This window comes from Mytilus galloprovincialis, chromosome 11 (assembly GCF_965363235.1).
Source record: "Mytilus galloprovincialis chromosome 11, xbMytGall1.hap1.1, whole genome shotgun sequence".
In the NCBI taxonomy this organism is placed as follows: Eukaryota; Metazoa; Mollusca; class Bivalvia; order Mytilida; family Mytilidae; genus Mytilus; species Mytilus galloprovincialis.
Genome location: NC_134848.1, coordinates 74,313,242 through 74,338,362, shown reverse-complemented (window position 1 = coordinate 74,338,362; position 25,121 = coordinate 74,313,242). Strand labels below are relative to the sequence as shown.

General features: G+C 35.9%; 1 protein-coding gene across 1 annotated transcript; it reads left to right on the top strand.

Annotated features, from left to right (window-relative positions):
- The first annotated feature begins 1,904 nt into the window (after positions 1 to 1,904).
- LOC143052789 (cathepsin L-like peptidase) lies at positions 1,905 to 24,260 on the top strand. Its single transcript, XM_076225890.1, has 9 exons — positions 1,905 to 2,039; positions 15,135 to 15,280; positions 16,168 to 16,273; positions 16,921 to 17,067; positions 18,694 to 18,817; positions 21,015 to 21,115; positions 21,330 to 21,492; positions 22,653 to 22,758; positions 23,247 to 24,260. Exons 1-9 carry the CDS (start codon positions 2,034 to 2,036, stop codon positions 23,344 to 23,346), a joined length of 999 nt encoding a protein of 332 aa, XP_076082005.1. The 5' UTR covers positions 1,905 to 2,033; the 3' UTR covers positions 23,347 to 24,260.
- Positions 24,261 to 25,121: the final 861 nt, after the last annotated feature.

The window sequence follows — 25,121 nt, the reverse complement described above, 5'->3', positions numbered from 1 at the left end:
TCAGTGGTTCTCTAAAAGAAGTCATTTGTATGCATTTCCTTGAGGGTCCTATGATAAACCAAAAAGTAAAATCACAAAAATACTGAACTTAGAGAAAAATCAATTCGGAAAGTCCATAGTCACATGGCAAAATCAAATAACAAAACGCATAAAAAATGAATGGACAAGAACTGTCATATTCCTGACTTGGTACAGGCATTTTTAAATGTAGAAAATGGTGGATTAAACCTGGTTTTATAGCGCTAACCCTCTCACGTTGATGACAATCTCATCAAATTCCGTTATATTTACATTGATGCGTTAACTAAACAGACACAATAAATAAAACAGTCAAAATATGGGTACATCAGTCATCGTATAACAATTATAAAAGGAACAATTTAACAGAACACAAAAACATCTATGTACAAACACATTCATTGATTAGTGTGTCTGACGTCAGAAAATTTTATACGTAACATAGATTTGTCGTTCAATGTGCATACAAACAATTTTAAAATTTACATAGGCAACTTCAGCATATAGGGTCAAAAAACCAAAAGTATGTAAAATAAGTTTTAGAAACAGACCGAGATTGAAAATAGTCTAAAAGTTATATATAGAATTTATAAAAATCCACAAATAGTTAATTCCACTACGCGATAGAATGATTTAGACGTTTATGGTTCAACGCATTTTGTAATTCATAATAGAAATATACCATAATGACATAAAATAGAACAATATCATACTGACGGGATCTTTTAAAGTACAGAGTCACGTTATAAGAACCAAAGAACCAAGTCACCCCACTGGCGACCATCTTGGATGTTGGATCGGCGACAAAGTACCAACACTTGGTAAGCGTCTCATAAGGAACAGTTTTGCTATTTTTAAATTTCATTCCATTCAGTGGCTCTCTAAAAGAAGTCATTTGTATGCATTTCTCATAGGGTCCTATGGTAAACTAAGGCCCTCGCTGGCGGTCATCTTGGATGATGGATCGGCTAAAAAGTAACAACACTTGGTCAGGTGAGCTAAAAATCCTATATTGTGCTATAGCTTACGTTGAGGGTTGAGATCTCACAAAACATGCTTAACCCTGTCGCATTTTCCAACTGTTTCAAGTCGGGAACCTCTATAGCCTATGTTAGTTTTGTGTAGTTTTTTCTTGACAGCATGATTTGGAATTTAATATGGTTTCGATTTCGCTGAACTACTTACTATACATTATTATTTTCGAAGTTTGTCTCTGGTCGGTATTTGGTCTCTTTCCTGTTTTTATTTTTTCATGTTATATATATATATCATGTTATAGATCCTTAAGAGTCAGTAGTAGGTCATAGTTGCATTGTTTTTTTTAAGAAATAATTGATGCAAGCTATACTTTATTGTAGTTTTAACATGGGTATGTATTATATTCGTGATTAGATTTGCCTCTAGCCTTTCTTTTTTCTTTCTTTTTTTAATTTTAGTTAATTTATATGTTGTGAAGTTAAGTGTGACGTTCATTTTCACGAAAGTAGTACACATTGTTCAGGGGCCAGCTTAAGCCCGCCCCCGGTTGAGGGATTTTCTCGCTGTGTTGGAGACACATTGGTGGCATTCAGCTGTTTTCTGTTCTTTTGTCGGGTTGTTGTCTCTTTGACACATTTCTCATTTCCATTCGAAATTATCTGACGAGTTTTCTTTTAATAATCTACAGAAAAGATGAAAAAAAAATGTCGTTAAGATTTCGTTACTTGAAACTTAACATTGTTAAGACCGTACGTTGACCTATAGTTGTTAATTTCTGTGTCATTTAGTCTCTTGTGGAGAGTTGTCTCATTTAAAATCATACAACATCTTCTTTTTTTATGAAATGGAAATGTGTCTCGAGAAATTGTAAATAAGTAAAATTACGACGAACGGAAATCATAAGGTTCAATTACAAGTTCTTCCCTCTTCCTGTTGTTAACTGCGATGATATTCAATACACAAACAAGTTACATTTGATATAGGACAGCTTATAGATAAGAAGTCTCTTCGGACAAAAAATTCAAAAAAGTTACAGAATGAAGGTAAAGGTCATATGCATGTTTTCTTTGTTTGTTTTGATACGTAGCTGTCTACGTGGCATTTTGTGAAAATATTATTGTGGTAATTAAGAATGCAAATGTTCTTGAAATAAGAATTGAATTTCACAGTTCAAATACAAACATCACGTGTCTCAAAATGTTCGTTTTGGTAACAATTTATTCAATCGACTTAATTAAAAAAAGTATTACAATAATTTTTAATTTTTATTGTAGAAATTTGCTAAAAGATATTATGTAAAATCTATATACATTTTACTGCTAAATTCAACAAAACTGCCAATATGTTTACACAAATGTATTTTTCCTTGTAAATATGAGTTAACTTAAATAGTTTTCCTCTCCTTTTCCTAGCTACATGTATAGGACCTATAAAAACTATGTTATAATACTGAAATCGTTTCTTCCATAGACAGATAATTTACCATTTTAATAACTCGGTGACATGCTTACCATAAGCCAAGAGTTATCGTCCCCAGCTTGAAACAAATACGACCGTATGTACAGGAGTTTTAAATAAAAAATAATATAATTTACTATAACAGGTTGTAGTCGTTTATGCTGTCACGTTCAAGAATCAGTGTTCGGACTTACTACGAGTCCGAGACAAATGCTTGCATTTTTAATTTTTTTTTAATTGAGTTAAGTCGTGCCATTTGATATTTTATAGTGCGTCTTTCTAGATTGTGATGTTATACTACAGTAACTGTTTCAGAAAAGGGAGAAGGTCTGGTACCATTATAACGTTTAATCCCGCTGCAATTTTTGCCCCTGTCCTAAGCCAGGAATCTGATGTTCAGTGGTTGTCGTGTGTTTATGCGGTTCATATGTGTTTCTCGTTTCTCTCCTTTTTATATAGATTAGCTCGTTGGTTTTCCCGTTTGAATAGTTTCACACTAATAATTTGTAAGGCCCTTTACTTATAGCTTGCTGTTCAATGTGAGCCTAGGACGCGTATTAAAGGCCATACCATATGGTTGTCATTTAGATTACTCTTTATAGACCTAATAAAGTGGATGTCAGCATACACGTAGGTCGCAGTACGGTCTTCAATTATGAGCAAAACCCACACATATCGTATCCACAACATTTAGCTTTTTTTCTTCAGAATTACCGGTTGACATTTAATAGTTTTTATAAATTAATATACATTGTAATTTATGCATCATGGATATTTTATTTGTTACATCTGACATCGGACTCGGACTTATTAGGGACGACATCAAAAGTTCAATGAAGGATAAAAAACTTAATTCAAATAGTTTTTTCACTGACCCCGCTACCCCCCTATTAACTTAATTTGGGAAAAATTGATTGACCCATATGGATATATGTAAAAATCAATGTCGGATAACCAAATCTTGCAGCAGTTCAACCCCCCCACCCCCAAACTATTTGAATTAAGATTTTTATCTTACATTGATCTTTTGATGTCGTCCCTTATGAACTGAATTTTAATGTGCGTATTGTTATGCGTTTACTTTTCTACATTGGCGAGAGATATAGGGGAGGGTTGAGAACTCATAAACATGTTAACCTTGCCGCATTGTTGTACCTGTCCCTAGTCAGGAGCCTCTTGCCTTTGTTAGTCTTGTATGTTTGTTTTAATTTTAGATCATTCATATGTTGAAGTTCAGTGTGACGTCCATTTTCACGGAACTGGAACACAATTTTAATTACGGGTGGTTGAGGACCACCTCCGGTTGCTGAATTTTCTCGCTGCGTTGACGACCAATTGGTTGCATTCGTCTGTTGTCTGCTCTTTGGTCGGTTTGTTGTCTCTTTGACATACTAGTCCCCTATTCCATTCTCAATTTCAACCATTTAATTGTCAACTTCAGGAACTTCTGTTCTGTTGATTGGTAGACATATGAACACGCGTACTCCCATTGTAAAATTATGTGAAAACAGCCCTGTGTGTTGTTCATAATTTTACTACTTGGTTGTGCAGCGATCGATATTAGAGTGTAGGAGAGAGTAAAGTTATCTATGTAAGAGCTCGGCAGTTTCTTTAAATGATAATAATACGGAACTGTATGGGATGATTTTCTTTTTTTTATTATTTGACACTGAACTGTTAGTAGCCACTAATTATTAAATCAAGCATCTTTTATTTCATATCTAATTACTTTCTTTTATAAATATTTAGGTTGGAGTTACATAGGAAATCGACTGGAAGTTTAATCACAAGTGTTATCCCACCATATTGTCATTTACAAATACAATCAGGAAACTAAAAACACTGTTTTATTTTATACAAATTATATATGTCTAAATTTGTTTAGGCGTCTTCACGGCCGACACTCGGCTAACCGAGAGATTGGTCGGTTATTTTATATTGAGTATGCGGCTATATCGGCGGTTGGTCTGTTAATCGGGTTGGCTAAAGTCTGTTAATCAGGTGTTATCGAGAAAATCATTGAAAGTTCAGCATGTTTCATTGTATAACTTTCTAAATATATTTTCATCATAAAAAGTATTAATGTCTTACAAAACAATTCAATGTACTGAATTCAGTGGTGTAATTATTATTTTTCTAGCTTCGATGTACGATCTATAAAATGAAAAGGCGGGTTACTCATCAATAAATTTATACACATTTTACACACATATAATGTACACAAAATGACACATTGGTTAAATTTACTTGCATTCAATATTTTTAACATCGAAAAAAGAAAGGCATTATGTTTGTTAACCATATTGATATCATTGTGTGAAAAATCTACACGAAAATCTGTATTTTGGTGACATAAATCAATATTTATTTAAAACCTGGTCTGTTAATGGGTCGGATGTATAAAACCCGGTCTGTTAATTGGTCTGTTAAGAGTTTAAAATGAATGGCAATAAAAGTATAATTGTATTGCTATATGGGGTGTTATCGGATCAAATGAGTAGGCTCAAGACGAGCGGCTAAAATATACGAAAACAACATATGAGCAATGAAACATAACATATACGGAAACAACACATGAAATTGAAAATTGATAAAAAAATGGGTTTAAAAAGTGTAATATTAAAGTAATACTAATTTCATCCAAGAATGATCGCATATATCATGTTGATTCTGTTTAATTGTCATGAATGACACAATTTGTCATCTACATTGGTAACCAGTATATACATCAGAGATAGTAACTAAACATCAGTAAGTAAAATATATTGGGATGACAAAATATGAAAAATAAAGAAAGAATAATGAGTAAGATAAATAAAATGAAGAAAAAAATGACATAACAATTTTAAGAATACAGAAATAAACAATACCCTCCAATCCGGACCCTCATGGTATACACAAGAATCTGGATGGAAACGCAGAATAAAGAATAATATATAAGGACAGTAGAGAGTGATACATTGCTAAAACCGAGAGACAAATAATACTTGTTTAAAAATACACACATGAAACACCGATGGCTGTTGAAACAGTAACGGATTGCGATGTACTTATATTGGTGACAAATTCTAGAAGTTTACATGCGGACAACTATGGTGGCAGGTTAATGCCATTTTGCGTTTTAGCGCTTTAGCGTTTTCGCCTTACATATTCTATATAACGAAAACGTGAAAACGCGAAACCGATTTCTCGTTTTCGACTTCGCGTTTTCGCGTTTTCGACTTCGCGATTTCGCCTTTTCGCGATTTCCCGATTTCGCCCTATAGAATATGAAAGGCAAAATCGCGGAAACGCGAAATAGACTTCACCGGCAAACATAGACAACTGTATTTCTTCTCTGCACTTATGTAGAAAGGAACTAAACCGAATAAAATGAATTGAAACTTAAAATAACCAAATGTAGCTGCATTCGCTCCTTTCCGTTTACTTCTTTAGAGTGATTTGTAAACAACATATGATTAAGTAATAGACGAAAAGAACCAATTGGATGATGCTGATGAATTAGTGTTTAACGTCCAGTGACAAATATCATATTCATATGTGAACGAGAACACGTTATGTACCCTGTGTTGTATTAGAAAGACACTTTCAGTCGGAATTTTAGAACGTGCTACTTCGAACAGACACAAAAATTAAGGCTAATTGAAAACGTCAATAAAAAGTTCATGCATATTTCAGAGGCCAATCCATATCACGCTACATTGAAGTCAATAAATGCAAAGAAAGTCAAAATAAAAATGCTCTTTCTAGAATACTGGGCACCGTATTGTCATTTTTGTTTACTCAGGAACATCTCATTCTTAAATTTTTATTATTAAAAATTATTTATTAGCACCATTATTGTCGTGGCTAAATAACTCTTAACTGACACAATTTCAATTGTCCAACCCATTAACAGACTTTATTCCCATAATTTTCAATAAAAAGTGGCATTATTCACGTTATTTTACAATTATGAAATATTTACTAATGTCAATTTAATTTTTAGAACCACAGTACTATTTTTTGTCCTTTAAATGATATCTAAATTTGTTTGTTTCGTCTTTTATTAAAAAAATTGCTATGCGTATAAGCATAAATACTACATACTTGCGCGACGCCTTTTAGTTTTACTGAAAACTGCGCAGACTAAGAAATGTTTTTACAAGTGCAAAATGTTCTGTGATAAATATCATTTTGTCAGACACTTTTCTTTTTTTGATTTGGTTCTTATAACATGCCAAAAATCTGTATATTTAATAGAGTTTGACATTGAATTAAGCGTTTTACTCTTAACAGACGTATAACCAACCCGATTAACAGACCAATCGCCCATATAGCCGCATACTCAATATAGATTAACCGACCAATCTCTCGGTTAGCCGAGTGTCGGCCGTGGTCTTGTGAAAGGAAGCTCTATATTTTGAAAATCTCTTGATTAATGCATGATTTGTCCTTACAAGAAGCGGGACATATTCTATGCTTTATCGTCTATTGTCGTTCCTCTTTGATACTTGTTGTCCTTACACGAGCCTACTTAGGTCGGGACATATTCTATGCTTTATCGTTTATTGTCTTACCTCTTTGATACTTTTTGTTCTTACACGAGCCTACTTAGGGCGGGACATATTCTATGCTTTATCGTCTATTGTCTTACCTCTTTGATACTGTTTGTCCTTACACGAGCCTACTTAGGGCGGGACATATTCTATACTTTATCGTCTATTGTCTTACCTCTTTGATACTTTTTGTTCTTACACGAGCCTACTTAGGGCGGGACATATTCTATGCTTTATCGTCTATTGTCTTACCTCTTTGATACTTTTTGTCCTTACACGAGCCTACTTAGGGCGGGACATATTCTATACTTTATCGTCTATTGCCGTACCTCTTTGATACTTTTTGTCCTTACACGAGCCTACTTAGGGCGGGACATATTCTATGCTTTATCGTCTATTGTCGTACCTCTTTGATATTTTTTGTCCTTACACGAGCCTACTTAGGGCGGGATATATTCTATGCTTTATCGTCTATTGCCGTACCTCTTTGATACTTTTTGTACTTACACGAGCCTACTTAGGGCGGGACATATTCTATGCTTTATCGTCTATTGTCTTACCTCTTTGATACTTTTTGTCCTTACACGAGCTTACTTAGGGCGGGACATATTCTATCCTTTATCGTCTATTGTCTTACCTCTTTGATACTTTTTGTCCTTACACGAGCCTACTTAGGGCGGGACATATTCTATGCTTTATTGTCTATTGTCGTACCTCTTTGATACTTTTTGTCCTTACACGAGCCTATTTAGGGCGGGATATATTATATGCTTTATCGTCTATTGCCGTACCTCTTTGATACTTTTTGTACTTACACGAGCCTACTTAGGACGGGACATATTCTATACTTTATCGTCTATTGTCTTACCTCTTTGATACTTTTTGTCCTTACACGAGCCTACTTAAGGCGGGACATATTCTATGCTTTATCGTTTATTGTCGTACCTCTTTGATACTTTTTGTCCTTACACGAGCCTACTTAGGGCGGGACATATTCTATACTTTATCGTCTATTGCCGTACCTCTTTGATACTTTTTGTCCTTACACGAGCCTACTTAGGGCGGGACATATTCTATGCTTTGTCGTCTATTGCCGTACCTCTTTGATACTTTCTGAGAGTTTGTGTGTTGTTCAGTTGCTCTCCAGTTAACATGTTTAACCCGCCACATTCTATATGTATGTGCCTGTCTCGAGTCAGGAGTCTGTTATCACATGTTTAACCCACCACATTCCGTATGTATGTGCTTGTCAGGAGTCAGGAGTCTGTAATCACATGTTTAATCCCGCCACATTCTGTATGTATGTGCCTGTCTCGAGTCAGGAGTCTGTAATCAAATGTTTAACCCCACCACATTCTGTATGTATGTGCCTGTCCCGAGTCAGGAGTCTGTAATCACATGTTTAACCCCGCCATATTCTGTATGTATGTGCCTGTCCCGAGTCAGGAGTCTGTAATAACATGTTTAACCCCACCACATTCTGCATGTATGTGCCTGTCCCGAGTCAGGAGTCTGTAATCACATGTTCAACCCGCCGCATTCTGCATGTATGTGCCTGTCCCGAGTCAGGAGTCTGTAATCACATGTTTAACCCCACCACATTCTGTATGTATGTGCCTGTCCCGAGTCAGGAGTCTGTAATCACATGTTCAACCCGCCACATTCTGTATGTATGTGCCTGTCCCGAGTCAGGAGTCTGTAATCACATGTTTAACCCCACCACATTCTGTATGTATGTGCCTGTCCCGAGTCAGGAGTCTGTAATCACATGTTCAACCCGCCACATTCTGTATGTATGTGCCTGTCCCGAGTCAGGAGTCTGTAATCACATGTTTAACCCCGCCACATTCTGTATGTATGTGCCTGTTCCCAGTCAGGAGTCTGTAATCACATGTTCAACCCGCCACATTCTGTATGTATGTGCCTGTCCCGAGTCAGGAGTCTGTAATCACATGTTCAACCCGCCACATTCTGTATGTATGTGCCTGTCCCGAGTCAGGAGTCTGTAATCACATGTTTAACCCGCCACATTCTGTATGTATGTGCCTGTCCCGAGTCAGAGGTCTGTAATCACATGTTTATCCCCGCCACATTCTGTATGTATGTGCCTGTCCCGAGTCAGGAGTCTGTAATCACATGTTTAACCCGCCACTTTCTGTATGTATGTGCCTGTCCGGAGTCAGGAGTCTGTAATCACATGTTTAACTCCACCACATTCTGTATGTATGTGCCTGTCCCGAGTCAGGAGTCTGTAATCACATGTTCAACCCGCCACATTCTGTATGTTTGTGCCTGTCCCGAGTCAGGAGTCTGTAATCCAAGTTTAACCCCGCCACATTATGTATGTATGTGCCTGTCCCGAGTCAGGAGTCTGTAATCACATATTTAACCCGCCACATTCTGTATGTATGTGCCTGTCCCGAGTCAGGAGTCTGTAATCACATGTTTAACCCCGCCATATTCTGTATGTATGTGCCTGTCCCGAGTCAGGAGTCTGTAATAACATGTTTAACCCCACCACATTCTGCATGTATGTGCCTGTCCCGAGTCAGGAGTCTGTAATCACATGTTCAACCCGCCGCATTCTGTATGTATGTGCCTGTCCCGAGTCAGGAGTCTGTAATCACATGTTTAACCCCACCACATTCTGTATGTATGTGCCTGTCCCGAGTCAGGAGTCTGTAATCACATGTTCAACCCGCCACATTCTGTATGTATGTGCCTGTCCCGAGTCAGGAGTCTGTAATCACATGTTTAACCCCGCAACATTCTGTATGTATGTGCCTGTCCCGAGTCAGGAGTCTGTAATCACATGTTTAACCCCACCACATTCTGTATGTATGTGCCTGTCCTGAGTCAGGAGTCTGTAATCACATGTTCAACCCGCCGCATTCTGTATGTATGTGCCTGTCCCGAGTCAGGAGTCTGTAATCACATGTCTAACCCCACCACATTCTGTATGTATGTGCCTGTCCCGAGTCAGGAGTCTGTAATCACATGTTCAACCCGCCACATTCTGCATGTATGTGCCTGTCCCGAGTCAGGAGTCTGTAATCACATGTTTAACCCCGCCACATTCTGTATGTATGTGCCTGTTCCGAGTCAGGAGTCTGTAATCACATGTTCAACCCGCCACATTCTGTATGTATGTGCCTGTCCCGAGTCAGGAGTCTGTAATCACATGTTCAACCCGCCACATTCTGTATGTATGTGCCTGTCCCGAGTCAGGAGTCTGTAATCACATGTTTAACCCGCCACATTCTGTATGTATGTGCCTGTCCCGAGTCAGAGGTCTGTAATCACATGTTTATCCCCGCCACATTCTGTATGTATGTGCCTGTCCCGAGTCAGGAGTCTGTAATCACATGTTTAACCCGCCACTTTCTGTATGTATGTGCCTGTCCGGAGTCAGGAGTCTGTAATCACATGTTTAACTCCACCACATTTTGTATGTATGTGCCTGTCCCGAGTCAGGAGTCTGTAATCACATGTTCAACCCGCCACATTCTGTATGTTTGTGCCTGTCCCGAGTCAGGAGTCTGTAATCCAAGTTTAACCCCGCCACATTATGTATGTATGTGCCTGTCCCGAGTCAGGAGTCTGTAATCACATATTTAACCCGCCACATTCTGTATGTATGTGCCTGTCCCGAGTCAGGAGTCTGTAATCACATGTTTAACCCCGCCACATTTTGTATGTATGTGCTTGTCCCGAGTCAGGAGTCTGTAATCACATGTTAAACCCCGCCACATTCTGTATGTATGTGCTTGTCCTGAGTCAGGAGTCTGTAATCACATGTTTAACCCCACCACATTTTGTATGTATGTGCCTGTCCCGAGTCAGCAGTTTGTAATCACATGTTTAACCCCGCCACATTCTGTATGTATGTGCCTGTCTCGAGTCAGGAGTCTGTAATCACATGTTTAACCCCACCACATTCTATATGTATGTGCCTTTCCCGAGTCAGGAGTCTGTAATCACATGTTCAACCCGCCACATTCTGTATGTATGTGCCTGTCCCGAGTCAGGAGTCTGTAATCACATGTTCAACCCGCCACATTCTGTATGTTTGTGCCTGTCCCGAGTCAGGAGTCTGTAATCCAAGTTTAACCCCGCCACATTCTGTATGTATGTGCCTGTCTCGAGTCAGGAGTCTGTAATCACATGTTTAACCCCACCACATTCTATATGTATGTGCCTTTCCCGAGTCAGGAGTCTGTAATCACATGTTCAACCCGCCACATTCTGTATGTATGTGCCTGTCCCGAGTCAGGAGTCTGTAATCACATGTTTAATCCCACCACATTCTGTATGTATGTGCCTGTCTCGAATCAGGAGTCTGTAATCACATGTTTAACCCCACCACATTCTGTATGTATGTGCCTTTCCCGAGTCAGGAGTCTCTAATCACATGTTCAACCCGCCACTTTCTGTATGTATGTGCCTGTCCCGAGTCAGGAGTCTGTAATCACATGTTTAACTCCGCCTCATTCTGTATGTATGTGCCTGTCCCGAGTCAGGAGTCTGTAATCACATATTTAACCAGCCACATTCTGTATGTTTGTGCCTGTCCCGAGTCAGGAGTCTGTAATCACATGTTTAACCCCGCCACATTATGTATGTATGTGCCTGTCCCGAGTCAGGAGTCTGTAATCACATATTTAACCCGCCACATTCTGTATGTACATGTATGTGCCTGTCCCGAGACAGGAGTCTGTAATCACATGTTTAACCCCGCCACATTTTGTATGTATGTGCTTGTCCCGAGTCAGGAGTCTGTAATCACATGTTTAACCCCGCCACATTCTGTATGTATGTGCTTGTCCCGAGTCAGGAGTCTGTAATCACATGTTTAACCCGCCACATTCTGTATGTATGTGCCTTTCCCGAGTCAAGAGTCTGTAATCACATGTTTAACCCCACCACATTCTAAAATTGAGAAAGGAAATGGTGAATATGTCAAAGCGACAACCATCCGACCATAGAGCAAACAACAGCCGAAGGCAACCAATGGGTCTTCAATGTAGCGAGAATTCCCGCACCCGTAGGTGTCCTTCAGCTGGCCCCTAAAATATGCATAATAGTACAGTGATAATGGACGTCATACTAAACTCCGAATTATACACAAGAAACTAAAATTTAAAATCATACAAGACTAACAAAGGCCAGAGGCTCCTGACTTGGGACAGGCGCAAAATTGCGGCGGGGTTAAACATGTTTATGAGATCTCAACCCTCCCCCTATACCTCTAGCCAATGTAGAAAAGTAAAAGAATAACAATACGCACATTAAAATTCAGTTTAAGAGAAGTCCGAGTCCGATGTCAAAAGATGTAACAAAAGAAAATAAATAAAATGACAATAATACATAAATAACAACAGACTACTAGCAGTTAACTGACATGCCAGCTCCAGACCTCAATTAAACTGATTGAAAGATTATGTCTTCATCATATGAATATCAGGTACAATCCCTCCCGTTAGGGGTTTAGTATCATACTATCATAAAATATATGAGAAGAACATAACCCGTGTCATGCCAACAACTGTTTTTTTTTTTTTTTTTTTTTTTTTTTTTTTTTTTTTTTTTTTTTTTTTTTTTTTTTTTTTAGAAATAAATGTGTTTAGTTCCGATGCAAAGACCCTATCAGTGAATCAATGTTAAAGCCAAAATATGCAATCTTTAATGACCTGACAACAGTATCGTAACTATATCCCCTTTTAATAAGTCTATTTAAAGGTTTTGTTAGTTTCTGAGGAGAATACTGACATTTTTGTGCTTTATAAAGAATATTTCCATAAAATTTTGGATGTGAAATACCTGAACGTATAAGATGTCTGCATGTTGAGTTATATTTACGAATTATTTCCTTATACCGGTGATAAAATTTAGTAAATGTTTTGACCAGTTTGTGATATCGAAAACCCTGGTGTAATAATTTTTCAGTAATACATAAATTTCTCTCGTTAAAATCTAATACATTGTTACATACACGAGCGAATCGTACAAGTTGAGATATATAAACACCATAAGATGGTGACAAGGGAACGTCACCATCTAAAAATGGATAATTAACAATAGGAAATGAAAAATCATCTCTTTTATCATAAATTTTTGTATTAAGCTTCCCGTTTATGATATAGATATCAAGATCGAGGAAAGGGCAGTGGTCATTGTTATCATTAGCTTTATTTAAAGTAAGTTCTACAGGATAAATTTCTTTAGTATACATACTGAAGTCGTCATTATTTAGAGCCAATATATCATCCAAATATCTAAAAGTATTGTTAAATTTTTGTATCAAATGTTGTTTTGATGGGTCTTTGCTAATTTTAGTCATAAATTGTAACTCATAACAATACAAAAACAGGTCCGCAATAAGTGGTGCACAGTTAGTCCCCATTGGAATTCCAATAACTTGACGATATACGGAATCTCCAAAGCGAACAAAAATGTTATCAAGTAAAAATTCAAGTGCATAAATAGTATCAAAGCATGTCCAATTGACATAGTTCTTTTGTTTATTGCTACTAAAAAATGATCTAAAAGAGTTTGAACATATGTACTCGCATTCCGACTTTTTAAATGCCCAGTTAATTAGGGATGTGAATTTTTTCTTAATAAGAATATGAGGCAAAGTGGTATATAGGGTAGAAAAATCAAAACTTTGAACAGATTCAAAATCACCAATATATGCATGCAATTTATCAAGTACTTCCAACGAGTTTTTGACACTCCAAAAGTAATTAATTCCACTATTTTCAAAGGCCTTATTTGAAAAATTTATTATCAGGTTTTTTATTGTACCAAGTGTACTAGTAAGTAAAACAGACAATTTAGTAGTTGAACAATGGCTAGAAGATGAAATAAATCTATATTTGTAAGGTTTTTTGTGCAGCTTCGGAAGCCAGTACATAGTTGGGACTTTCATTGTGTTTGTATGTATGTGCCTGTCCCGAGTCAGGAGTTTGTAATCAAATGTTTAACCCCGCCACATTCTGTATGTATGTGCCTGTCTCGAGTCAGGAGTCTGTAATCACATGTTTAACCCCACCACATTCTGTATGTATGTGCCTTTCCCGAGTCAGGAGTCTGTAATCACATGTTCAACCCGCCACATTCTGTATGTATGTGCCTGTCCCGAGTCAGGAGTCTGTAATCACATGTTTAATCCCACCACATTCTGTATGTATGTGCCTGTCTCGAATCAGGAGTCTGTAATCACATGTTTAACCCCACCACATTCTGTATGTATGTGCCTTTCCCGAGTCAGGAGTCCTTTATCACATGTTCAACCCGCCACATTCTGTATGTATGTGCCTGTCCCGAGTCAGGAGTCTGTAATCACATGTTTAACCCCGCCACATTCTGTATGTATGTGCCTGTCCCGAGTCAGGAGTCTGTAATCACATGTTTAACCCCGCCACATTCTGTATGTATGTGCCTGTCCCGAGTCAGGAGTCTGTAATCACATGTTCAACCCGCCACATTCTGTATGTATGTGCCTGTCCCGAGTCAGGAGTCTGTAATCACATGTTCAACGCGCAACATTCTGTATGTATGTGCCTGTCCCGAGTCAGGAGTCTGTAATCACATGTTTTACCCGCCACATTCTGTATGTATGTGCCTGTCCCGAGTCAGGAGTCTGTAATCACATGTTTAACCCCGCCACATTCTGTATGTATGTGCCTGTCCCGAGTCAAGAGTCTGTAATCACATGTTTAACCCCGCCACATTCTGTATGTATGTGCCTGTCCAGTTAAAATGTTCAACCCCGCCACATTCTGTATGTATGTGCCTGTCCAGTTAACATGTTCAACCCCGCCACATTCTGTATGTATGTGCCTTTCCCGGGTCAGGAGTCTGTAATTGAGCGGTTGTCCTTTGTTGATGTGTGACATATTTGTCTTTCGTTCATTTTTGTACATAAATTAAGCCGTTAGTTTTCTAGTTTGAATTGTTTTTCAATTGTCATGTCGGGCTATATTATAGCTGACTAAGCGGTATGGGACTTTGCTCATTGTTAAAGACCGTACGATGACTTACAGTTGTTAATTCCTGAGTCATTTGGTCTCTTGTGGAGGGTTGTCTCATTGGCAATCATACCAGTACATCTTCTTTTTTATATTTACTCATTTGCAGATAAAACTATTTTTGACATTAGTATGTGTTGGACATGCTCTAGCTGGGTCATTGGTATTCACACCATCAGACCTCGACAATGAATGGGAACTGTTCAAGACATCTTACAACAAAATATATTCAGATAATGTTGAAGATTTGAATAGGTGAGTATGGAATATTATGGCTGCATAAATCGTAGATAAAAAACTAGTTACAAACAAGAGAAAATAAGGAACATAAATGCCAGAATAAGTGTAAAAAGAAAACTTGTTCAGCGCAAATTTATGTCTAATATTAATTCAAAATTTCTGCGTATTGGGATAAGTCTCACATCCAGATGTTATTCAATAAGTTATATAATTAAAGAACTAGACAAATTGAATTTTGAAATAACCCCTTTTCACTGAAAATACACTTATATAATTATATAAATACATACTGCTACAAAAGGGTTGATATGTTTATTTATCATATATTTAGACTAAATAACATATGATTTTTACTGTATGATAATAACATTAAATTAACGTAACTCCATATTTTTTTAATTGATGCTTATCGGGCTGATACGAAAAGTTTATCACATGCTTCGATTGTTATCACATGCCTTTCCATAACGTTATCGCATAGCATTCCGGTGATACTCTACAAATTCCGGAAAATACACCTCATTGCTACGTTTCCAGGGACAAACATTACAAAATATTATACAATTATTTGGATACTAGAAAGTATATGGTGTAAAGTAATGGAAAACAAATATTAACTAAATGCATTTTTAAAAGTTTTAAACATAATTTAGAAAGTTACTTTAAAAAAAAGTTGACTTTTCCAAACAGTGTTCGTTATGTATATTGTTGAATTATTTGTTTTGTCGATTCGTCCATATTAAAATATTGTTCTACTCTGTTGAGGCATATGACAGAAAGATTTCATATCGAATGTACTAAATCTTAAATGCGTTCACGAGAAAACAGATGGTAATATCTTAAGCTAAATCTTGTGTATTCAATACATTTTTTCATCTGTCTTTTGTTTTTCTTCATTACAGACGCCAGATATGGGAGGATAATGTTCGTTTTATAGAACACCACAATATGGCGGCAGATAGAGGCGAACATAGCTTCTGGCTTGGAATTAATCATCTCGCTGATATGGTAATTGTTTCTTTTCTTAAAAACGCATTTGTTTTCAAAAAGGTAAAACATCACTGCTCAAGTTAAATTTGTACTATCATGAGTTCTGGTTGGTTCGAATGTTTTGGTTTAAAGAATATGGCCAATGAATTGCACCATAGTTGATTGTTAGTATTTGCCTTTTTTTGTTGATATATGAAAATAATTTAATTTTGGATGTAACGCGTCTTCTGATTGGCTGACGTTATTTTGTTATCAGACCATAGACATAATTTAGTCATGTGACCGTGACGTCATCAACGTTTTTTCAAGGTTTTTTACGGTTTAAAATGGAATTTAAAATAAAATTATAAGAAATGACTGTAATATTTTTTCTGTCTATTCGAAATAACAAAAAAAATGTGGTGCACACTGTTAAATAACCCGCTACGCGCGTTATTCAGTGTGCAACAAATTGTTTATGTTATTTCTTTATAGACAGAAAAAATATTACAGTCATTCCTTAAATATAATAATAAAATATTCAAAATTGAGCAATAAGTTTATGAAAATTATATCTACAACTGTCAGTGTTTTGAAAAGAATGGGGAAAACAGAAGTGCTAAAATATATGTGGCTGGACAAAAGACCTCTTGACATCCCATTAATTAATTTGAACACCTGTTTAGTCTTTAGATGAAGTAAGCCAAATGATGACACAATACGGAAACAACAGTTCATTAGACGGGTCTACATACCTCCCACCGAGTAATGTCAATACTCCTGAGGAAGTTGACTGGAGGAAACAAGGATACGTCACACCAGTGAAAAATCAGGTATCAATTATCATTGTTTTCCATACATATATAAAAATATACAAATATATAAAATTTCGCCACAAATAAATCACGATATCTCACATTGATTTTCAAGACATTTTCCGATACACAAACCATTATTTTTTAAACATGCACTTTTTTTAAAAGCATACACATGGTAGTGCGGTGGCAGAATGCGGCCATGAAAAAAAAAAATATGTTGTTCCCTTCAGATACTATGTCGTTCCCTCAAGATGCTATGTCGTTCCCACAAGATAGTTATCTCGTTCCCACAAGATAGTTATCTCGTGACCTCAAGATGCTATGTCGTTCCTACAAGATACTATGTCGTTCCTACAAGATAGTTATCTCGTTCCTACAAGATAGTTATCGCGTTCCTACAATATAGTTACCACGTTCCCTCAAGATGTTATGTCGTTCCCTCAAGATACTATGTTGTTCCCTCAAGATGATATGTCGCTCTCTTAAGATACTTATTCGTTCCCTCAAGATGTTATGTTGTTCCCTCAAGATGTTATATTGTTCCCTCAAGATGTTATGTTGTTCCTCCAAGATAGTTATCCTATTCCATCAAGATACTATGTCGTTCCCAGAAGATAGTTATCGCGTTCCCTCAAGATGATATGTCGTTCCCTCAAGATATCATTTCGTTCCCTCAAGATAGCATTTCGTTCCCTCAAGATACTATGTGTTTCCCTCAAGATGATATGTCGTTCCCACGAGATAGTTATATCGTTCCTTCAACATAGCAATACAATTATATTAATATGAGGGAACAACATAGTATCTTGAGGGAACGGCATATCATCTTGAGGGAACAACAAAGTATCTTGAGGGAACGACATAGCATCTTGAGAGAACGCGATAACTATCTTGTAGGAACGAGATAACTATCTTGTGGGAACGACATAGTATCTTGTAGGAACGACATAGCATCTTGAGGGAACGATATAACTATCTTGTGGGAACGACATAGTATCTTGCGGGAACGAGATAACTAACTTGTTGGAACGACAAAGTATCTTGAGGGAACGAGATAACTATCTTGTGGGAACGACATATCATCTTGATGGAACGACATAGTATCTTGAGGGAACAACATATTTTTTTTTCTTTCATGGCCGCATTCTGCCACCGTACACATGACTCAAAGTGACTATTGTTTATAAAGAATGTTCCGGCAATGTTTAATTTTGACAAGAAAGGGTGTCATGTCATGAGTGCTAGTCGTATTTTTATGCCCCATTTTGGGACATTATGTTTTCTGGTCTGTGCGTCCGTTCGTCCATCCGTCCGTTCGTTGTACCGTTCCCTCGTTCGTTCGTCCGTTCGTCCGTTCGTCTGTCCCGCTTCAGATTAAAGTTTTTAGTTACAGTTTTTGGTCGAGGTGGTTTTTGATGAAGTTGAAGTCCAATCAACTTGAAACTTAGTGCACATGTTCCCTATGATATGATCTTTCTAACTGTAATGCCAAAATGTAAAATTTTACCCCATTTTCACGGTCCACTGAACATAGAAAATGTTAGTGCGGATGGGGCATCCGTGTACTAGGGGCACATTCTTGTTGTGTATTGAAATAGAATAAAAAAAAAATCTTATCACGTGTGCATCTCTTTTTTTCAGGGACATTGTGGATCATGCTGGTCTTTTGCAGCCACGGGTTCATTGGAAGGTCAACATTTCAGAAAGACCGGAAAACTTGTGTCGTTGTCGGAGCAGAATCTCGTTGATTGTTCTTCTAATTACGGTAAGTTTTATAAAACTAATGAGATGGTATAGGATCCCCAATAACAAACCAATAGAAAAAGAACAAATAGGTAAAACAAACAGGGCACTCTTACACATTTAGAATATATATATATACATGTATGTTTTATATATGTGTCATTAAGTTACATATGTTTTTACGGAATTGTACAAGTGATGTCCGGAAACTACTTTTTTGTTTTACACTCTCTTTTATTAAATGTCGTAACGTAAGACGTGTTTTTATTTCTAAGCTAGTTAAAACCCCAAAACTAAAGTTTTAAGACGAGGCTAATATGGTCACACCACCACAATTGTCTTCAACAACGATAACATTATCAGAATGTAGAGTCAACTTTAAAAAGCTTAGGAATAACAAAATTTGAAATATTAAGTATTAAAACAACCGAAGGGAATGATATTTAATGTAACAATAAACGGACAAAATTGTGACAGACAGCAACCAACAACAACAAAAAAAATACCGAAAGTACAGGCTCCTGGATCTAGTATAAAACGTAACTAATATGACATTTGCATATATTTGTTAGATTTCTACACCACGTAAGTTAAACCTTATCTTGGACTTAATTCTGTCTGATGGTAAGTCATACATGTAGGATTAAACTGTAATCATCTGTGTAAATTCCTTGACAATTAAACAATTATACAAATCCGATGTCCACAGACCTTAAAACATGATAGACATCTTCCCTGAACTTTTTGTCCAGTGGAAACTATGTCGTTTGTGTTTAGGACAAAAACAAATTAACAATGCATCCAATAGGTTGGTACTCGAGTAACAAAGGTCGTTCGAGATCATTGGCGGATCCAGTGGAGGTGGGGGGTCGGTGGTTTGAACACCCTTTTTTCTGATGATCAATGCATTTGAATGGGAGCATATATACATTTTAGTTGGAGGGATAGGGGTAGATAAAATGCCTTGCAAAATGGCCACCTACGGATACTGTAAATAGTTGATGTAATGGTCTTCAACGTGCGAAGAGCTTAACACTCACTTTTAACAATGCATCTGATGAGACTTTCACATTCAGATCGGACGTAAATGCGTACTTCATCATCCCGCATAGGCAAACAAGTGCTCTAACTTTGGTATTAGGGTGTTACTGCCAGTCGGAAGATAACCAAGATTGACCATGTTTCAATACCAGTCACCCTAACGACGGAAATGATTTATAATAAAAATGAAATTAAGAATGGAAATGGGGAATGTGTCAAAAAGCAACAACCCGACCATAGAGACAAGACAACAGCAGAATGTCACCAACAGGTCTTCAATGGCACAACATATTTTTTTATTAGAAAATTAAATTAGTTGCAATTTGCCTTACTTAATAGATCGGTACGAGGCAATCCAAGAAGACATAAACTTTAAATAAAGACACTAAACACCCATATATGACCATTCGCCGTTACTGACGGCTAGATCAGAGCCAATTGAAATTAATATATAAATCACAATTTCCAAAACTACAGAGTATTCTTAAAAGCACAAATATACATGTAGCAATATACATTTATAGGTATTTATGCTTTCATTTTCAAAACTGAAATTAATGTTAGTACGAAAATGGCCACGAGTTCAAGAGTTTACTTAAAGACTGTTTAATATGTAACTTTTAAAAATATGTTTTTTTTTTTTAAATGTTCAATCTGTTTACATGTATCGTTTCTAAATTTACGGGCTCAATAAACAAAATATAACAATTTCCCGCCGGATATTAAATCATTCAATCAGTCAATCAATCAATCAATCAATACCTCATCCCTTTATAATTTAAAATAGTAAAACAACAATACTCATAACCTCAAAGATCGCATCTAAATTAACGGGACTCATTAAACAACTTATAATATTTACCACTGGATTATAAATCATTTAAAGAGTTAAGCAATCATTACAATAATCAAATTTTAAAGTTTAGATTAGTGTCATAATAAAATTCAATCTTAATGTGTTATTGATTGTATCTAATTATATAAAAGAGGGACGAAGATACAAGAGGGACAGTCAAACTCATAAATCGAAAATAAACAACTCCATGGCTAAAAAAGAAAAAGACAAACAGACAAACAACAGTACACGTGACACAACATAGAAAACTAAAGAATAATCAATACGAACCCAATTATAACATTTTCTATAAAATTCATTATTCTGCATTTTCTAACTGTAGGTAACAAAGGGTGCCATGGCGGGTATGTGTCTAAAGCATATCAATACATTAAAGACAATGGAGGTATAGACACTGAATCGTCTTATCCTTATGAAGCTACGGTTAGTTTAAAAGGACATATTTAGGATTCTTTATATTTAGAATACATGTAAAAAACTAATCTTGAAAATCTCTGGTGTATTTTTTTTTATCCAATTCATTATCTATTTGTTATTGATTTTGGGCGATGGTCTCACCTATTCAATGGGGTACTTGAGCATCCCTCAATTAAACATTGTGTAATGGTAGTACAATCAAAAAGTGTTACATTTCCAGGATGACAATTGTAGATTTAAGGAGAATGATGTTGGAGCTACAGCCAAAGGATTTACTAACATTGAATCTGGAGATGAGAAGGCCCTACAGTCTGCAGTAGCCACTGTGGGACCAATAGCTGTCGGAGTTGACGTAAAGCGACCTTTTCAGTTCTACAGATCAGGTATATACAAATATATATAGATCAATTAATAACTCATACTTATATTTCTTGAGCCAATGATGCATGTCTCTTCATTTGAGGTAGTTTGGTACGTGTTATCATTGTATAAACTGTCTTGCAGAGTAATATTAGATCTTAAAACCGAAGTAAGTAGTGTCAGAAGCAGAACTTAAATAGAAGGTAGCTTCTCATGACCGACCGTGCAAGGGTTGTATACTAGCCTGTCAATGTCGTTAAAAAGTTCCATCGTCGTAATGTTGCCATTTGTACAGTATGAAGTGCACATCGGAAAAGTAGGAAAGTAAAAAGTTTTAAACGAGTAGCAGCAATAGTTAAAAAATTGGTAGTGTTTAAAACCTGCTGGTATAATATAGATAGCGGGTTCGGTACAAATTCCCAAACGGGGCTGGTGCTACAGTTTTGCAGTGACTTTACTGACAATAAATCACGTCTAAGTGCTACCCTGTTGTTCCGACAGTTATAGACATATTTGTTTAATAAATAAATTCATAGATGAGAGTTTACATAGTTCAGATTTGGTTCATACATTTGTTTTGTAATAGGTGCCATACATTTAGATTTCAGCCAAATTCCATTCATTTAGGTTTCAGACCAGTTCCATATATTCAGGTTTCTACCCAGTTCCATTCATTTAGCTTTCAGCCTACAGTTGAAAACATTTGATTCAAAACAATATCAAAATTTAAAAGGTTTTAAACTGTTTTAATGTACCAGGTTCGGGTTAAGTTTATAGATATTGAAATTCATTATAAGTAGTATCTGTTTTATTTTTGGTAGTATAGAATAAACTGTTATCGCTGCTAAAATCCAAGGAAACTGGTTCGAACCCGAGGATAAAAATATTAGAACGTCCTCGCCCGGGTACACGTTACAACAGTAACAATTTGTCAAATTCTGTATTATATTTTAAATGATTTTTTAATAATGTTAAAAAAATTGAGACTGGAAATAGGGAATGTGTCAATAAGACAACCCGACAAAAGAGTAGAAAACTGTCGACTGCCACCATTGTATATTATTTTCAGGGAATTTGCATATATAACCTTTCATTAATGTGTGTTTCAAGTAGTATTTGAAATATTTGTTTAGCAATCTATACGAATATCTCTTTTCTAAAGATTATTCATTTTTATTTTTAGGTATATTTGACGATCCAACTTGTAGCTCAGTGACTTACAACCATGGTGTATTGGTTGTTGGATATGGGACGGAGAATGGTCAGGAATACTGGTTGGTGAAAAACAGGTAAACATTGTTATAATGTACTCTTTGTCATTTTTATCTGGTCTTTTTATGTAGCCAAGGTATTGTGAAGTGATACATTTCCTCTAGTGAGTGAAATTATAGTAGTCTTCTCGTTAAGGGAAAAACAAAATACGGAAATGTCATCTGATGATAAAGATCAGACCAGACATATGAAATACATTGATTAATGTAACAAACTATAAGTTAGAAAACATTATCCGTATCTTATCATAGGATACGGCAGCATAATGCTCGCAATTTGATAGCCAGTACAATTGGAAAACATTATAACAGGAATGCGCTGTATTTTCGGCACACGGAAGAAGTGTATATATACTCAAGTAACATGTTTTCTATATGAAAAACAAATATTTAAAATTCAAAATAAGCACAGATTTATTATGCTTGTCACCCTGTTGTTATTCTAGAAGTACACTATCTATTAATTAATACAAACACTAACTGTACAATTTCCTTTTTTCTTACAGTTGGAGTGCGTTCTGGGGAATGGATGGATACATCAAAATGTCACGGAATAAAAACAACCAATGTGCAATAGCAACCGATGCCCTCTATCCTCTTGTATGAAGTGAATTTTAATTTTTGATTTATTTTCAATTGTATTAAATTCTGTATTTATTACTGTTTAGTGCATTGTGTATTCAGTGTTTGTTTCGTTTGTATGAATTAGAAATACAGGATTTTAATATATATATATAAACTAGCAATAATTAGATAATATTGTATTTAAAGGTAGAATTGTCACGATTAGGTATTGATTTTTATGCCCCACCCACGATAGTAGAGGGGCATTATGTGTTCTGGTCTGTGGGTCCGTTCGTCCGTCCGTTCGTTCGTTTATTCGTTTGTCCGTCTGTCCCGCTTCAAGTTAAAGTTTTTGATCGAGGTAGTTTTTGATGAAGTTGAAGTCCAATCAAATTGAAACTTAGTATGCCAAATTAGAGTTTGTATTCCCAATTTCACGGTACATTGAACATAAAAATGATAGTGCAAGTGGGGCATTAGTGTACTATGGACACATTATTGGTTTTTTTTTTATGTATTTCCATTATTAACAGTCACATAAATATTACATGTGATTTTTTCATTCTATACAAAATCAGACAAAACTTGCTTTTTATACCACAGTTATTCTCTACTTCATTCACAGATATATACCTTGCGATTTACTTGTATTAAAATATCACGCTATTTGCGTCAATAACAAATATGCCTTCTTAAACAAGCATATATATATATTTGAATACCAATTTTAAGAAATCCTAGCAAATTTTATAAGACAAATGAAATAATTAGTTGGTGTAAGTTTCAAACATCGACCTTTAGATGACGCAATCGAAAACATTCTCTGAAATCATATCAATGTCTCCGAGAAAATTAAATCCCTACAAATAAAGTAACGTTTATTTTAAGTTATGTAATGTGGTTTTAGTCGCAATTTTAATAAATGATTTAATAAAAAAAATTACCGATATCTTGTACTATGTGTTGTGGAATTTCTTACATTCAAATTTCAATTAATTATAATGAATAGTTTCTTTGTTTGTCTTTAATACATGTCCATAAGAAACTACAACTCACAATATTATCAAAATTGTCTTCCCTTTTAATGTGTACATGTCAAATCTGAAAAGATAATTCTTAGTTTCGTTCAAATCCATTAAATCATAACGTTTTATTTAAGATATTATATCTCTACAAAACCTTCATTTATTTTGCCTGTGATATTTTTTAAATTTTAACCCATTTATTCGGATATTTTTAAACAACTTTACATTGAATACTATATATATCAGATTATCACATGTAATTTTTTATATCATATAATCAAAAAGTGAAAAGTTGACAGCCGAATGACATACATCAAATGTAATACATCCGATATGAAATCTGTCTATCATATACTTCAACTGAGGAGAATAAACAGCTACACCATGAGAGCATGATACGCCCGTCCCTATTTCAAAGAATAAAGATCAATAACGTATCACTGTCGTATAAGAAATTCATGAAAATCTAAAGGGATGGTATCTTAATAGATATAAACCAATCCCCCAAGTTCAATGATAACTATTCAAAGCATTGTCCGAAAACTGCGATATATCTCCTTTTTATGAATGAAATCATATAACTCTGAAACGTAAAATCGAAAATTTATAAAAATCGAAAGGGAGCTTACATGTACGTCAATAGAAATAAACAATTTACCAAAGTTTCACGAAAACTGCTGAAAATTCACCCCTTTTTTTAATTAATTAAACCCCATAACTTCAAACCGATGTTGATGGTCTCTACAGATAGAAAATCGGTAAAAACGAGTACTTCTGTTTTTGTCATGGTTA